Here is a 16,882-nt window from a genome sequence, read left to right as displayed (position 1 = left end):
TGGAATGAGCTGCCGGAGGAATTGGTTGAGACGGGTACAGTTGTAACATTTAAGAGGCATTTGGATAGGTACATGGAGGGGTGGAACTTGGAAGTATATGGAGGCAAAGTGCAGGAAATTGGACCTATCTGGCTGGAAAAGGTGGTCAGCATGGACCAGATGGGCTGAAGGGCCCATTTCTGTATTGTATTGCTCTATGACTCTAATCTAGAGCATGGTGTTCACAGATCAGCAAATCTTTCTACCGAGAGAACCTTCAGTCCAGGACAGAAAAATTGGCAGAAAAATTCATTGTGGACATTATCCACCCTGCAAGCTGCCTTCTCCAAAAGCTCCCCCTCCCCTGTTGTTAAAGCAAAAACTTCACACCACCTTAAAAGCTTCTTCTCACAGGTAGTTAATCTGATCAACCACTCCAGTTAGTCCCCCACCCCCCTCTATCTACTACCCTGTTGCTGCATTGTAAACACTTCAAACCGCTATTTATAATGCTGTGTACATTGAAAATACATGCTGGTGTTTATATATTTATACACATTTCATTCCATTTCCGTACTTTAACCTCTAACTTTATTTTTATGTAATTCTTTATTCTTTATATTGTTGAATGTTGTTGTTTTTTGTTACATGTCATGCCCTGACCAACACACCACAGTAAATTCCTACTACAGGTCCACAATCCCTTATCTGAAATCCTTGGGGCCAGTTGCATTTTGGAATGCAGAATTTTATGGATTTTAGAAAATTGATCATTATATTGATAATTAACCTGGCTCTGTGCGGTGGACTTTAGGACCTGGGGGAGCTCCGGACCTATGCACATCCTCCTGTATACTTTAAATCATCTCTAGATTACTTATAATACCTAATACAATGTAAATGCTCTGTAAATAGTTGTTATACTGTTCTTTAGGGAATAATGACAAGGAAAGAAGTCTGTACATGGTCAAACAACGAGTGCTGGAGAAAGAACTTACGTGTTTTCCGGATCCATGCTCTTTTACAAATACTATTCAGATTATTTCGAGTAATATACTGATAAATGAAATAGTGGGATAATTATAGACCATAAATACACTAGTACATTTTATTTCCAACAAAAATATTCAATGAAGGATAAAAATATACAGCTTCAAACTAACTGAATCAAACACATGGTAAATGACTAATTGGAATAAATGTAGAACGTAAATGCTCTAGGACATATACAGGTTCAAACTAAGCTAGATACGTACAGGTACCTCTAGTTAAGTTGCATTACGTCTGACAAACAAAGCTAAAAACTCTACAGGTACCTGACGGGACGGGAACGGGATTCTCAAGTTATGAAGCAGCACGACAGAGGGCGTTTTTAAAGACTTCTTCAAGTGTCATCTGTCTCATTAACATAGGTTTATGTCTAAGCAATCTCTCTTTAACTAAGTAAACTGCCATAATTTCTTGCTCTCTGATAAATGTACATTGTTCAAGGCCAGCAATTAACTGATCACACATTTTCACCATGTTGTCATCAACCATTGTTAATGTTTTTCTAGGAACGTAGTGTCAGTACAAAGCTGTCTTATCAGCATTGTAAATTTGTTCAGGGCTAAGGTTTTCATCAGATATTATCTTGGCAAATACGTCAATGTAATTTTCAGCTGCTTCATAATCAGCAGAAGCTTTGTCACCACAGATTTTCAGATATTTTACACCATGACGCTTCTTAAATTTCTGCAGCTAACCCTCTGAATATTTTCTGCGTTATTGATGATAGATTTCACAGTGAAATTAAACACAAAGTCAACAGTGAACACAAAATATCAGCGAACAGCAAATGCACGTGTAACCAGCACGAGCGCTGAGCCACAACTGACGTCTGGCGGCCTCTGCTAGTGCTGCCACATCACACCAGAGTGACGTCAGCTGTTGGCGCGCCAAACAAGCCTTGTTACGACACGCTCCACACTCCACGAGAAAAAACTTCGGTTTTCGGAGCTTTTCGGATTTCAGAATTTCAGATAAGGGATTGTGGACCTGTACATGTAAATGTATCTGGTGAATAAAGGTGATTGATCGTTAACCCTTTGTCCTTAAATCTACTGTACATTTGCATTTTCTGTGCCTTGATAACTTTGCTGAGAATGGAGTCATGTCCATGACTCAAGCCCAAAATTTTCCTTCCCCTGCCTCAGTATAATGTCTTACTTGGCAGCGGGCACTTCTGACAGTGATGCACTCCTGTAGTGCTGCCCTGCTACATCAGTCTGGTGTCTGCGCACAACTTCCTGGAGTGGGACTCGAGTACACCATCTCCTTAAAGATTAGGTCAGCTTCACTTGTCACAAGTACATCAAAACAGTGAAATACGTCATTTGCAGACATCCCACCCTGCAAAAACTCATTTCAGGGAGGTAGCACCATCAATTTGCGGGAGACTCCCGGAACTTCCGGGAGAGGCGGGATGTCTGCAATAGAGTAGCTCCTTAGCAGCTAGCCAGCTAGTTTAAATAACGTTAGCTATGCTAATGAATGAATGACACCTGTTAAACTCACCTCAACATGTCTTTTACAGTCTTAACCCACCATGGGCAATAGAAAAGCCACTGTTGCAAACAGTGCAGTGAGCAACACTGTCATTATTTTTGACCCCTGTTAGGCAGGGGTACACTTTAGTGTAGTCTGGGGTGACGTACATTTTATATTTTCCTTTTTTGGAACATTCTGCCATAGCGCATGCGCGCGCGCGCTCTCGTGCACTTTCACGCTCTCTCTCTAGTGCACTCTCTTGCTCTCATGCTCTCTCTCGCTCACTTGCTCTCAAAAAAATCGATTTCCGGGATATTGTAAATAACTTGCGGGCATCAGGGAGCCACTATTAATATGCGGGAGACTCCCAGTACTTCCGGGAGAGGTGGGAGGTCTGTGTTTGTGTCAATCACTGTCGCAGTCTCGGGATGTGCTGGACAGCCCGTAAGTGGCACCATTTTTCCAGTGCCAACATAACATGCCAGTACCTGACTGACCCTTACCCATACGTCTTTGGGCTGTGGGAGGAAACTGGAGCAGCCGGAGGAAACCCACACAGTGGCGGGGAAGGTGTGCAGACTCCTTACGGACAGTGGCAGGAATTGATTGCTGGCACCGTAAAGTGCTGCACTAACCGCCATGCTTTCGTGCAGCCTGAGATGAGTGTGCCAGAGTGGACTGTATAGCTGGGTGCATTAATCAATGCATTAAGGGTTGTGTACTTAATGTTAAAGTAATCTTGTGTGTGTGTATATATATATATATATACAGTATATAGGTTGATTAAGCATTCTTGTTCGATTAATTAATTATGGGTTATATGTATAAATACACGAATTGCATTTGTCATCACACCACCATGTGATACATGTGCACCTTGCTTAAAGTAAACTCGAAGTTAGACTCGCATTCCCGTACTCCCCATCTTCATTTGAATTAGTTTAATGTTTGGAAATTACAATTAAAAAAAATTAAGGGTAAAAGAGGACTGCAAAGTATAAGAAACATTGATGTCTTTGTGTATGTGACATTACATTTCTCGATCTCCCTCCAGCATGCAAGCAGTGCCCAGCCGGGACGGAGCCCGTGTTGGGCTTTGAGTATAAGTGGTGGAATGTGCTGCCCTTCAATATGAAAACCTCGTGCTTCAACGTGGCCAATACCAAGTGTGATGGAATGAATGGTAAGCTTTCATCGGGGACGTTGTCCTCTGCTGCGCTGCTTGCACGCACACTTAGAACTCAAAGCCAGAGTCGGGTTTATGGTTGTCTGCACAAGTCCCTGTGTGCACAAGTACAATTAAAAACTTACTTTCGGCAGCATCACAGGCACACAGAGCATCAGGTCAGCAGCATTCACAAGAAAAACATAAGTTCGACATAAGCTGAGGCTTTATAAGGCATCTTTTGGGACACATTTGGTGTATCATGAGCAGTTTTTGTGCTTGGAAGTAGGTACAGAGGAGATGTCAGGGGTAGGTTTTTTACGCAGAGGGTGGTGAATGAGTGGAATAGGCTGCTGGCATTGGTGGTGGAGGCGGATACAATAGGGTCTTTTAAGAGATTCCTGGATAGGTACATGGAGCTTAGTAAAATAGAAGTGCATAGGTAACCCGAGGAAATTTCTAAAGTAAGTACGTGTTTGGCACAGCATTGTGGGCCAAAGGGCCTGTATTATGCTGCAGGTTTTCTATGTTTCTATGTTTTGGGCCCCTTATTTACAAAAGGATGCGCTGGCATTAGAGGGGGTCCAGAGGAGGTTCAAGAGAATGATCCTGGGAATGAAAGGGTTAATGTGTGAGATGTGCTTGATGGCTCTGGGCCTGTACTCACTGGAGTTTTGAAAATTGAGAGGGGAATTTCATTGAAACCTATCGAATATTGAAAGGCCTAGATAGAGTGGATATGGAGAGTAGGTTTCCTATAGTGGGGGAGTCTAGGGCCAGGGGACACAGGCTCAGAATAGAAACACGTCCTTTTAGGTCAGAGATGAGGAGGAGTGTGGTGAACCTGTGGAATTCATTGCCATGGACTGCTGCGGAGGCCAAGCCATTGGGTATATTTAAAGCTGAGATTGATAGATTTTTGATTGGTAATGGTATCAAAGATTATGAGGAGAATGCAGAAGAATGGGCTTGAGAGGGAAAATAACTTAGTCATGATTGAATGGTGCAGCAGATTTGATGGGCTGAATGGCCTAATTCTGCTCCTATGTTTTATGGACTTAACAGATTATATTTAATTTTTACAAGAACACGTTTAGAACAAAGACAAATCCATTGTGGTGCCAAGTTCTTGAAATGGTCATAGTGTTGCTAAGCTGTAGTAACGAAGGCTGTATGGGTAGGTTCAAGTATAGAGTGGTTGAAGGGAAGTAGCTGTTCTTGAACCTGGTGATGTGGGACTTCAGGCTTCTGTACCTCCTAAGAAAGAGAAGTTTGGACAGGTACATGGATGGGAGAGGGATGGAGGGATATGGTCAGGATGTAGTCAGGTGGGACTAGGCAGGAGATCAGGCTAGAGTGAACTAGATGGGCTGCAGGGCCTAATTTGTGTGCCGCAGTACTCGATGACTTTTGCCCAGTGGTGGCTGTGAGAAGGTGGTATGTCCACCAGGATGGTGGGGGTGATTGATGATGAATGCTGCCTTCCAAAGGCAGCACCTCCTGTAGAACTTCCATGATTGGTGAATAGTTTTCAAAGTTTTCAGAGGAATTATTTCACATTTAAGAGCTCCAAAGGAAATTATTTGCTTATCAATATATTTAGAAAATTCCCCTTGTTATAGTTACATTAGTCCTGATTGCATTTAGTCAGTAAATTTGCTTTTGTTTGACGGAATGGGATTTAAATGAACCCGTGAACTCTGACAGCAGCGATCTAGGTTCGTGGACAAAGCATTTATTGAACGTGGATTACAATGCTCAGCGCTGGTCTGATTCAATTTATTACACAATGGGGTTTTAATGAAAATTTGTCCTTGAGAATCAAACGTGTACTTTTGTCACGGAGTGGTAGCGTTAAGTAGTTTAAAATCAGCTATCGCACAGTGACACGCAGATGGAAGCTTCGTTTATTCCGCTGTCAATGCACCTTAATCCGAAGCTGCCTGCACTTTCTGCGTACGCGTTGCAGCTATCAACGCGAGCCATCTTCCTGCGGTGACATGGAACTATAATGCTGAATTGGGGCCGGCTTTATTCTGCAGAGCCACAGACCTGTTGGGATCTGGGGCTGAGATTGCCAGGCTAATTTTGTTTTGTAAGAGCCTTTACGCTTATTGGAGAGAAAGTTGCTTCCCTGAGGATTATCCTGGCTGGATTTGAGGCGAGCTGCAAGAACTGAATGACTGAGGATTAATCCTAAGTAATGTTGAGCTCTGAAGGCAAAGTGAAATCAGCTAAGTAACAGGATGGATGTGAGTTTCTTTTAAGGGTCATAAAAAAGAACAGCTCAGAAACAGGTCCTTTGGCCCATCTAGTCCATGCTGAAGCATTTAAACTGCTTACTCCCATGGACCTGCATTGGGAGCATAGACCTCCATACCCCTACCATCTGGGTATTTATCCAAATTTCTCTTAAATATTGAAATCGAGCTCACATGCACCACTTGTGCTGGCAGCTCATTCCACACTCTCTTGATCCTCTGAGTGAAGAAGTTTCCCCTCATGTTCCCCTTGAACTGTCCATCTTTCACCCTTAACCCATGACATCTGGTTGCAGTCTCACCCAACCTCAGTGGAAGAAGCCTGCTTGCATTTACCCTATCTATACCCCTCATAATTTTGTATACCTCTCTCAAATTTCCTCTCAATCTTCTACATTCTGAAGAATACTGTCCTAACCGATTCAATTTTCTTTGTAACTCAGATCCTCCAGATCCGGTGGACCATAGAGAAAATTGTAAATTGTAAAATTGTAAATTTTCTCTGTACTCTTTCAACCTTGTTTACATCTTTCCTGTAGGGAGGTGACCAAAACACACACAATACTCCGAGCTAGGCCTCACCAATGTCTTATACAACTTCAACATAACATCCCATCTCTCGTACTCAATACTTAGATTTATGAATGCCGATGTACCAAAAGCTTGGACGGGACTAGAGCGAAGTGTATGGTAAAGTTCCCCATGGGAGTGTCACTTTGTCATGGTGGAGAGGTGTGAGAGAGAGCCCCTGAGATTCTGAGACGATGCCGCCTGGAGCTTAGATCTTAGCTCCTGGTAGGGTCACCCATGGTGGTAAGGTCAGGGGCGATGTTCCAGACAAAGGGTGTTCCAACCAAGACCTCAATGGTGGAGCTGGTGCAAGATGATGTCCCATCACAAAGACAGTGAGGCAAAGGAAGGCTATCGCAGTGAAGACATCTTAGATTCCATGCCACTGGATCCTAACCCCGAACTGTTAAGGACTGTGTGCTGGTTACCCGTGTGTCAGTCCCCCCACATTAAACAAAGTGATGCACAGGCATTCTCCATTGAGTGAATAACCCCTGAGGAGAGCATCATACTTGGCTTCAGTAATCACTACTCCCCATGGGATGCTGGGACCCCTGCATTTTCTAATACAAGATCAAAGATCACCTTTATTCACCTCCAGCACCCAGGGCATGCCCTTTCCTCACTGTTACCATCAGGTAGGAGATACAGGAGCCTGAAGGCTCACACTCAGCGATTCAGGAACAGCTTCTTCCCCTCTGCCATCCGATTCCTAAATGGTCATGGAAGCTTTGGACACTACCTCACTTTTTTTTTTAATATACACAGTATTTCTGTTTTTGCACATTTTTAAAAATCTATTCAATATATGTAATTGATTTACTTGTTTATTTATTATTACGTTTTATTTTATTTATTGTTATTATTTTCTCTCTGCTAGATGATATATTGTATTGGACTGCTGCTGCTGAGTTAACAAATTTCACGTCACATGCCAGTGATGATAAACCTGATTCTGATTATTTCAGCACGGCAACAGACCCTACTGGCCTGCGTTGCCCAGTTACACCTATGTGACTAGTTAATCTATGAAGTCTGTGGAATGTGGGAGGAAACCGGAGCATACAGAGGAATCTCACGTGATCATGGGGAGAACGTACCCACAAACTCCTTACAGACAGTGGCAGGGTTGAACCCATGTCACTAGTGCATTAGCAGCATCTACTAACTCCTACGCTAGCGAGCAAGAAATTTGAGATGTTATATTTTAGCAGAGGAATGAGAAGAGGTGACATAAAGAAAATGGGTAAAGAGACGGGTAGTAGTGGAGTTACGTACACATAATTCAGTAGAACTTTAGAGAGGGTGCAGAGGAGATTTACCAAGATGCTGCCTGGAATAGAGAGCATGTCTTACGAGGAAAGGTTGAGTAAGTTAGGGCTTTTCACACTGGAGTGAAAGAGGATGAGAGGTGACTTGATAGAGGTGTACAAGATGATAAGAGACAAAGATCTAGTCAACAGCCAGGTACTTTTTCCCAGGATGAAAATGGCTAATACAAAAAGACTTAATTTAAAGATGATTGGAAGAGAGGGGCGTGGGGGAGATGTCAGAGGTAGTTTTTTTGTACAGAGAGTGGTGGGTGTATGGAATGGGCTGCCAGGGGCTGGTGGTAGGGGCAGATACATTAGGGACAGTTAAGAGTCTCTTGTGTAGGCAGATGGATGATAGAAAATGGAGGGCTCTATGGAAGGGAAGGGTTAGGTTGATCTTAGACCAGGTTATAAGGTCAGCACAACATCGTGGACTGAATGGTCTGTACTGTGCTGTGGTGTTCCATGTTCAAGTACGGGTCAGGTTGAGAAAGTGATTAAAAAGGTGTCCAGGATCCTGGGCTTTATCAATAGGGGCACTGGCTGAAGAAGTAATGGAGAACCTTTATAAAATGCTGGGTTTGGCCTCAGTATTGAAATTGAGTGAATAAACTCAGGCAGTGTGGAATGAAGGTGACTGACAAAAGAATCAAAAATGACAAGGAAAAGATCTTTTACACAGTGAGGGTTAGTGTCTGGAAAACACAACCAAAGGTGAAAGTAGAGACAGGGCCAAAAGGAGCTGGATGAGTATAAAATTCAAAGTAAGTTTATTACCATAGTATATATACGCCACCATATACAACCCTGAGATTTATTTTCTTGTGGGCATACTCAATAAATCTACAGAATAATGACCATAACAACCAGTGAAAGGCCGCCCAACTACGGTGTTCAACCAGAGTACAAGAGACAACAAACTCTGCAAATGAAAAAAGATAGAAATAATTATAATAAATAAATAAGCAATAAATATCAAGAAGGTGAGATGAAGAATCATTGAAAGTGAGTCCATTGGTTGTAGGAACATTTCAATGATGGGGCAAGTGAAGTTGATTGAAATTATCCCCTTTGAAGAGCCTGATGGTTGGGGTGAGGGGTAATAACTGTTCCTGAACCTGGTGGTGTGAGTCTTCAGGTTCCTGTACCACCTTCCTGATGGCAGCAGTGAGAAACGAGCATGCCCTGGGTGGTGGGGGTAAGGATCAGGAGAAAGCCACTCGTCCCCTGGATCCTGTCCCATATTTAATAAGATGGCGGATGATCTGATTTTAACTATGACTTCACATTATCATCCACTCATGGTAACCATTCATATTCTTGCTTTCGAAAATCTCTCTACCTCAGCGAGGCAAACATTGGAAGGAACTGCTCCCTCTGCTGTTTGAGGGAGTGATTTCCAAGAACTTGCAGGATTCCGAGAGAAAGCATTTTATAACATGAGTGGGTGATCCATTATTTGGAAAGAATTTGCAGTGCTGTGGAGAGGGGATAGCTGGCCCAAGAACTGTGAAGGATTCTACCTAAGCCAGTCCCATTTTCCTGCGTTCGGTCCATATTCTCTAAACCAGGGGTTCCCAACCTTTTTATGCCATGGACCAATACCACTAAGCAAGGGGTCTGTGGATCGTTGGTTGGAAACTCCTTCTCTAAGCCTTTCCTGTCCATGTACCTGTCCAAGTGACTTCTAAATGTTTTTAATATACTGTACCTGCCTCAGCCACTTCCTCTGTGGCAGCTTGTTCCACATATTGGGTGAAGTTATCTCTCAGGTTCCTACTAAAGCTCTCCCCTCTCTCCTTAAACCTGTGTCCTCATGGTCTTAATTCCATAGCTCTGGGGGAAAAAGAACATAGAACAATCCAGCACAGTTCGGAACCTTCGGCCCACAATATTGTGCTGTCTCCTTAACCAACTCCAAGATCACCTGGCCCTTTCTCCCATATAGCCCTTCCTCTTTCGACTCAATCATCTTGTGTACACCTATCAAGGTTTAGTGCATTCACCCTATCTATTCCCATCTTGATTTAAAATATTCCATTAAATCAGCTGCCAACCTCTTAGACTCCAAGGAATAAAGTCCTAGCTGGTCCAAGCTTTCCCTTAAGTCCTGGCAATATTTGGCCCATTGAGTTTGCTGAGTCATTCAGTCATGGATAATTTATTATCCCACTCAACCCTAATCTTCTGCCTTTTCCCCATAATCTTTGACACCCTTATTAAGAACCTATCAACTGCACTCTAAATATTCCCTTTAACTTGGCCTCCACAGTTATAATTTCCATAGATTCTCCACCTTCTGATGAGAGAAATTCCTCTCATCTCTGTTCTAAAGGGATGTCGTTCTAGTTTGAGGCTGTGCCCTCTGATGCTAGACTCTCCCAATAATGGAAACATTCTTTCCATGTCCACTCTATCTAGGTCTTGCAGTAAATTTCAACAAATTTCAATAAGGTTCCCCCCCTGCCATTCTTCTAAACCCCAGAGCCATCAAATGCTCCTCATGCATTAACCCTTTGATTCCCAGGATTGTTCTTGTAAACCGTGTGATAACAACTTTTGTCCTGTGAAGCCACGTATTTTGCCATGTTTAGTTTGCTTGCCATTAAATTGCCGTTACTTGTGTTTATAGGGTGGGAGGTAGCTGGAGATCACATTCACAGTGGAATAGGAGGCTCTGACAACGACTACCTCATATTAAGTCTGCACATCCCCGGCTTCAGGTTTGTTTTTAATGAAGTGATTTAAAAATAAAAGATTGAATGGAGATCTTGCCGTCGGTTAACTGGAAATGTCTAACGTGAGATTCTCTGTACACAGCTCACCGATATCGACGTCTAGTTCTGCGGGGTCAGAGATCGGGAGGATCACCTTTGTCTTTGAGACTTGGTGTACCAAAGCTTGTGAACTCTACTTCATGGTGGTAGGTGTTTACAGCGTGATAGGCCTTGTGAACTGTGGTAACCGTGCTGTGTTACTCAGTTTGCCACAGTGCTAGTCCTACTTCATGTCAAGTTACTGCTGTTGCAAAGATTTAGTTATTTATTTTATCACTGTTATACAATGTCTATCTTTCTGCTTATCTGTCTATTTGACTGTTTATCTATCTGTCTGTGTATCTGTTTGTCTGTCTGATTATCTGTCTATTTATTTATCTGTCTTTCTGTCTGTGCATCTATCAGTGTATCTATCATTGTCTGTCTATCTCTCTATTTTACACTATTCAATTAATAACTTATCATTTTTATATTTTATTTCACACTAATTATTTTTTTAAATCACTGAATCTAAGTCTGTAATAAGGTTATCTCTGGTTTTGATCATTTCGATCAGCCTGCTTGGTAAAATCTGTTTCTCAAAGCCACCAAAAACGCAGTCTATAAGTTTAACAAAAGTTGTGAAGAAGGTGTAAGGGGGTTATCGGTGGTAAGCAGCTTGTGGAGTACAAAATGGGAAAATATACCATTATGCCTCGAGTCATAATGTCTTAGAGCATGGAAACAGGTCGTTTCACCCAAGTGGTCCAGGCCATCCACGATTCCCGTCTAAGCTCATCTCAAACACCAGATGCTGGAAATCCAGAGCAATTCACACAAAATGCTGGAGGAACTCAGCAGGTCAGGCAGCATCTATGGAGAGGAAAAAGGAGCCCACGTTTCTGGCGGAGATCCTTCTTCAGGAATTAATGTATATACAGTGAAGCAAAGCAATGTTCCTTTGGACCACGGCTCACCCACAAAACATATATCAACACAGCACATAAAACAAAATATTACCTCAATTAAGTTAATAAAGAGCATTTAGTGTGCAGCAGGAGTAAACTGTAAACACTCAACAGTATGGTAAACAGCTCACTGCCTTAATGGTGATGTTGTAGACATGCTGATAAATGGGGTTAGTATAGATGGGTACTTGATTGTCTTAGTGAATGTAATGGGCTGAAGGGCCTGTTTCTGTATGTCTCTGATCTTATCATCAGCAGGGGTTTATATCATGTGTGCCCATTTCTTTCCTGTGGGATCTTGGAATCCAATTTCAAAATCTAATTGAGAATCTATTTTTAATCCGTCTTTTATAAATTTGGTCACGTTTAACCCACTTTGTTGGACGTACAGAGGATAATTGCTTGAGGCAAAATGGGTGGATGTTATATCACCACCTCATTGTTGTACCTGATATGTGAGCTGCAATCTGCCCCACACAAAACCAGAGCAGCTACTCCCCATCGGTCTGGTTTCTGTTGGACATACAGAGTACTGAAGGGAACTCAGGAGTGTTGGTGTACAGAGGGACTTGGGTGTACAGGTCTGTAGTTCCCTAAAAGTGGTAATACAGGGAGTGACAAAGGCATTTGGCAAATGTGGTTTCATAGGCCAGTGCACTGAGTATTCATGGGTGACACAGTAGTGTAATGTTATTATAGCACCTGTGACCTGGGTTCAGTTCTAGCTGCTGTCTGTAAGGAGTTTGTATGTTCTCTCTGTGATCGTGTGATTTCCTCTGGGTGCATCAGTTACCTCCCTTATTTCAGAGACACATCGGTGGGGGGGGCGGTGTTAGTAGGTTAATTGATCTCATTGGCCTTTTATTGTGCCCTATCGCTAAATTAAAAAAAAAACTAGTTGTGACGTTATGTGGCAGCTTACAAAACATTGGTTAATTTCACCCTCCCCTCCCCCCCCATCCATCTGGACTCACCTATCACCTGCCAGCTTGTGTATCTATCTATCTATCTCTCCCTCTCTCTCCCTCTCTCTCCCTCTCTCTCCCTCTCTCTCCCTCTCTCTCCCTCTCTCTCCCTCTCTCTCCCTCCCTCTCTCTCCCCCTCTCTCTCCCTCTCTCTCTCCCTCTCTCTCGCCCTCTCTCTCTCCCTCTCTCTCTCCCTCTCTCTCTCCCTCTCTCTCTCTCTCCCTCTCTCTCCCTCTCTCTCCCTCTCTCTCTCTCCCTCTCTCTCTCCCTCTCTCTCTCTCCCTCTCTCTCTCTCCCTCTCTCCCTCCCCCCCTCTCCCTCCCCCCCTCTCCCTCCCCCTCTCTCCCTCCCCCTCTCTCTCCCTCCCCCTCTCTCTCCCTCCCCCTCTCTCTCCCTCCCTCTCTCTCTCCCTCCCTCCCTCCCTCCACCCCCCCCACCTTCTTATTCTGGCTACTTCCCCCTTCCAGTCCAATCCTGATGAAGGGTCTCAGTCCGAAACGTTGACTGCCCATTTCCTGACCTGCTGAGTGTTTTGTAAGTGTCACTCAAGATTTCCTGCATCTGCAGAATCTCGTGCTTAATAAAGCCTTTTGTTTGGCTACCATGTGTTCTGTAATAAAACAGAAGGTGGACAGTCAGGTTACTGAGGGGAGTGAAGAGTAATTGTTTGTCTTCCCCAAATGTACCATCTTGCATTTATACGAATTAAAATCCGTTTGCAATTCCTCATCAACTTACCTCGGCAGATTTATTTTTTTGATGACGAGTGATTGTGGTTTCCATGTCCATTGATCCCTCAGTGTTGCCACACAAGTTGATAACGGTGGTTATGAAGATGTGCGGTGTGTTGGCCTTCATTAGTCAGGGGACTGAGTTCAAGACCCCTGAGGTAATGTTGCAGCTCTGTAAAACCCTGGTTGGACCACACTTGGAGTATTTATGCCCGACGCCGGCCCCCTAGGCCTGAGTCGACGCAGTAGTAGTAGTAGTAGTAGTAGTAGTAGTAGTAGTGGACTATTGTATTCACTTCTGGTCCACCTGTTTATAGGAAGGATATGGAAACTTTAGAGAGGATGCAGAGGAAATTTATTCAGATGCTGCCTGGACTAGAGAGGACATTGTTGGAAGAAAGGTTGAGTGAGTTAGGGCTTTTCTCTTTGGAGCGAAGGAGGATGAGAAGTGACTTGATAGAAGCATGCAAACTGAAAAAAGACACAGATCAGGTGGACAGCCAGAGGCTTTTTCCCAGGACAGAAGTGGTTAATACAAGGGGCATAATGTTTAAGTGATTGGAGGAAAGTATAAGGGGGATGTCAGAGTTAAGTTTTTTTTTTACAGAGAGTGGGTGACTGCCAGGGTGATGGTAGAGGCGGATATGTTAGGGACATTTACAAGACTCTTAGATAGGCACATGGATAAAAGAAAAGTGGAAGGTTATGAGAAAGGCAAGGTTCAATTAATCTTGGAATAGGTTAAAGATTTGCTCAACATCATGGGCTGAAGAGCCTGCGCTATCCTGTTGTATGTAATGAATCAATTCTATGTATGCAAGTCCTTGTATTAATGAGGTTTCTGGTTTTCAGGACATTAACAGAAAGTCCACCAACGTCGTTGAGTCCTGGGAAGGCACCAAAGAGCGGCAGTCTTACACTCACGTCATCACTAAGAATGCGGCTGTGACCTACACCTGGGCTTTCCAACGCTCAAGCTCTGCACAGGAGGCAAGTCCTGGTACATTTTCTTTAACACACTGGAGTGCAGCTCCCTTTGGGGGGGGGTTTTCCTTGTGGAACTAACATTGGCATCCCCCCCTCCACCTTCTCTGCTCCCATGTGGAAGAGCAGAGGATGGAGGCTTATCTAAATGACTAATTAATCTACCTAGTGTGACTTTGGACTATTGGGGGCGGGGGGGAACCAGAGCTCCTGGGAAAACACACACATTCCACTGGGAGGACATACAGAGACTCTTTACAGGGTGTATCCATGTGTCTGAACGGACCAGAACTCCTAATCTCTCCGTCTACCTCACCGTGACCTTGCACCTTATTGTCTCCCTGCACTGCACTTTCTCTGTAACCGTAACACTTTATTCCACATTCTGTTACTGATTTTATTTTTGTGCAGCCTTGATGTAGTGAAGTGTTGAATGATCTTTCTGGATGGCATATAAACAGATTTTTTTTTTCAAAATCGAAGTCGGGTTTATTGTCGTCTGCACAAGTCCACGTGTGCACAGGTGCGATGGAAAACTGATGTGTGTAACGTCGCTGGCACAGAGCATCAGAGAAGCAGCATTCACAGGAAAAACATAAACCGAAATTATACACATGTTTGACAACACAGTTAGAACAGAAAAGGTCCATTGTGCGAAGTTTTGTTGTTGTTGCTTGTGTTGTCCTGCTGAGCATTGTGGGTATGCCATTCTGGCGCTGGAATGCGTGACAACACTTGCAGGCTGCCCCCAGCATGTCCTTGGGTTGTGTTGGTTGTTAACGCAAACATCGCATTTCACTGTGTGTTTCGATGGACGCGTGATAAATGAGTCTGACTCTGAATCGGAATGGTCCTAGTGATGCTAAACTGTAGAGATGAGGGCTGTGCTGGTCAGTTCATGAACTGAATGGTTGGAGGGAAGTAGCTGGTCTTGGACCTGGTGGTGTGGGACTTCAGGCTTCTGTACCTCCTGCCTGATGGGAGTTGTGAGAAAGGGGCACGGTTCAGATGATGAGATAGATGATGAAGATAGGTGGATGTATCTTGGTACATGTGACAGTAATAAACCAATTACCAGTTACTGAGGCCTAGTCACTTCTTGCAGCCTACGAGTAGGTTGTGAGTTCAGCTTGGCCAGTCTCTCAGAAAAGGGTAGGTGAGTGTATTTGGTTGCACGGTTTAAATCCTGTACAGGGCAGGTTAAATGAGAAGGTAAACTCTGATCTGTCAAATTCTGCTTGCAGCAACGAATGTACCTAAATGACTACGTGAAGATCTACTCCATTGTGGTGAATAATGCAGCCAACGGTGTGGGGCTGGCCTGCAGGCCGTGTGCACTGGGCTCAGACCAGAGCAGCTCCTCCTGCGTCCCCTGTCCTTCCGGATATTACATCAACAAAAGCACGAGCAAGTGTGTGGAGTGTCCCACTGACACCTACCTCTCGCCCCACCACGCCTACGGAGTGGAGTCCTGCATTCCTTGTGGTAAAGGGAGCAGAAGTAACAAGGTACGTGGGTGCTCTGTCCAAACGGGGCGGGCAGCTTAGGGGGAGGTGGAATGTCGTTTATATATTGGGGCAGCACAATGGTGTAGTGGTTAGTGTAATGCCATTACAGTATCAATGAACGGGGTTCAGTTCCATCACTGTATATAAGGAGTTTGTACCTTCTCCCCGTGACCACGTAGGTTTCCCACGGATGCTCCAGTTTCCTCCCACGTTCCAAACACGTACGGGTTAGTAGGTTAATTGTTCATGTGGGTGTAATTAGGTGGCGTGGGCTCATTGGGCCAGAAGTTACTGTGCTATATCTCTAAATAAAATATTATCATCATCATTATGAACCGTGTCATATGATATGGGCGATCATGGTCCCACCAATACCTGATCATTTCTTGTCAGAGTCACCTAATGTCCAGACACTCCTGTGCCTAGTGTCACTTTATGTACATACAGTCAGCCTATGTATATAAGCTATCTTATATATTTATATTTATTGTGTTGCTTTACGTTGCATCATTGTGTTGCTTTACTAATGTGTTTTTTGCTGCTGCATCAGATCTGGAGTAAAAATTGTTTCATTTTCCTTTAAACTTGACAAGAAACGACATTAAACAATCTTGAAATTAATTAGTTTGGCATAACATTGTGGGCCAAGAAGTCTGCTTCTGTGCTGCGCCTTCCAAATTCTCTGGGACAGGTGACAAGTGTTCTGTGGGACTGTTCTAAGTTCTCCGAGACAGATGTTCTCTGGGATGGATGTCAGATGTTAAATGTTCTCTGGGATAGATGACAGATGTTCTCTGGGACGGATGACAGATGTTCTCTGGGACAGATGTCAGATATTAAATGTTCTCTGGGATAGATGACAGATGTTCTCTGGGATGGATGACAGATGGTCTCTGGGGACAGATGACAGGTGTTAGATGTTCTCTGGGATGGATGACAGATGTTCTCTGGGACGGGTGACAGATGTTAGATGTTCTCTGGGATGGATGACACATGTTCTCTGGGACGGATGACAGATGTTCTCTGGGACTGTTCTAAGTTCTCTGAGACATGTTCTCTGGGACAGATGACAGAAGTTCTCTGGGACAGATGTTCTCTGGGACAGAGTTTCCTTGGGGCAGATGACAGGTGTTGTGTGGACCGTTCCAAGTTC

General features: G+C 43.8%; 1 protein-coding gene across 1 annotated transcript in view; it reads left to right on the top strand.

Annotated features, from left to right (window-relative positions):
• The window catches only part of elapor2b (endosome-lysosome associated apoptosis and autophagy regulator family member 2b), a 151,561-nt gene that overhangs the window by 91,245 nt on the left and 43,434 nt on the right, over positions 1-16,882 (top strand). Inside the window, exons 10-14 of the mRNA XM_072240954.1 lie at positions 3,563-3,691; positions 10,450-10,540; positions 10,638-10,740; positions 14,090-14,227; positions 15,466-15,729. Coding sequence (XP_072097055.1) covers positions 3,563-3,691; positions 10,450-10,540; positions 10,638-10,740; positions 14,090-14,227; positions 15,466-15,729 — 725 coding nt within the window. The remainder of the gene's footprint in view (positions 1-3,562; positions 3,692-10,449; positions 10,541-10,637; positions 10,741-14,089; positions 14,228-15,465; positions 15,730-16,882) is intronic.

Source organism: Mobula birostris, chromosome 23 (genome assembly GCF_030028105.1).
Source record: "Mobula birostris isolate sMobBir1 chromosome 23, sMobBir1.hap1, whole genome shotgun sequence".
Classification (NCBI taxonomy): domain Eukaryota; kingdom Metazoa; phylum Chordata; class Chondrichthyes; order Myliobatiformes; family Myliobatidae; genus Mobula; species Mobula birostris.
This window is presented reverse-complemented; position numbering and strand designations above follow the sequence as displayed.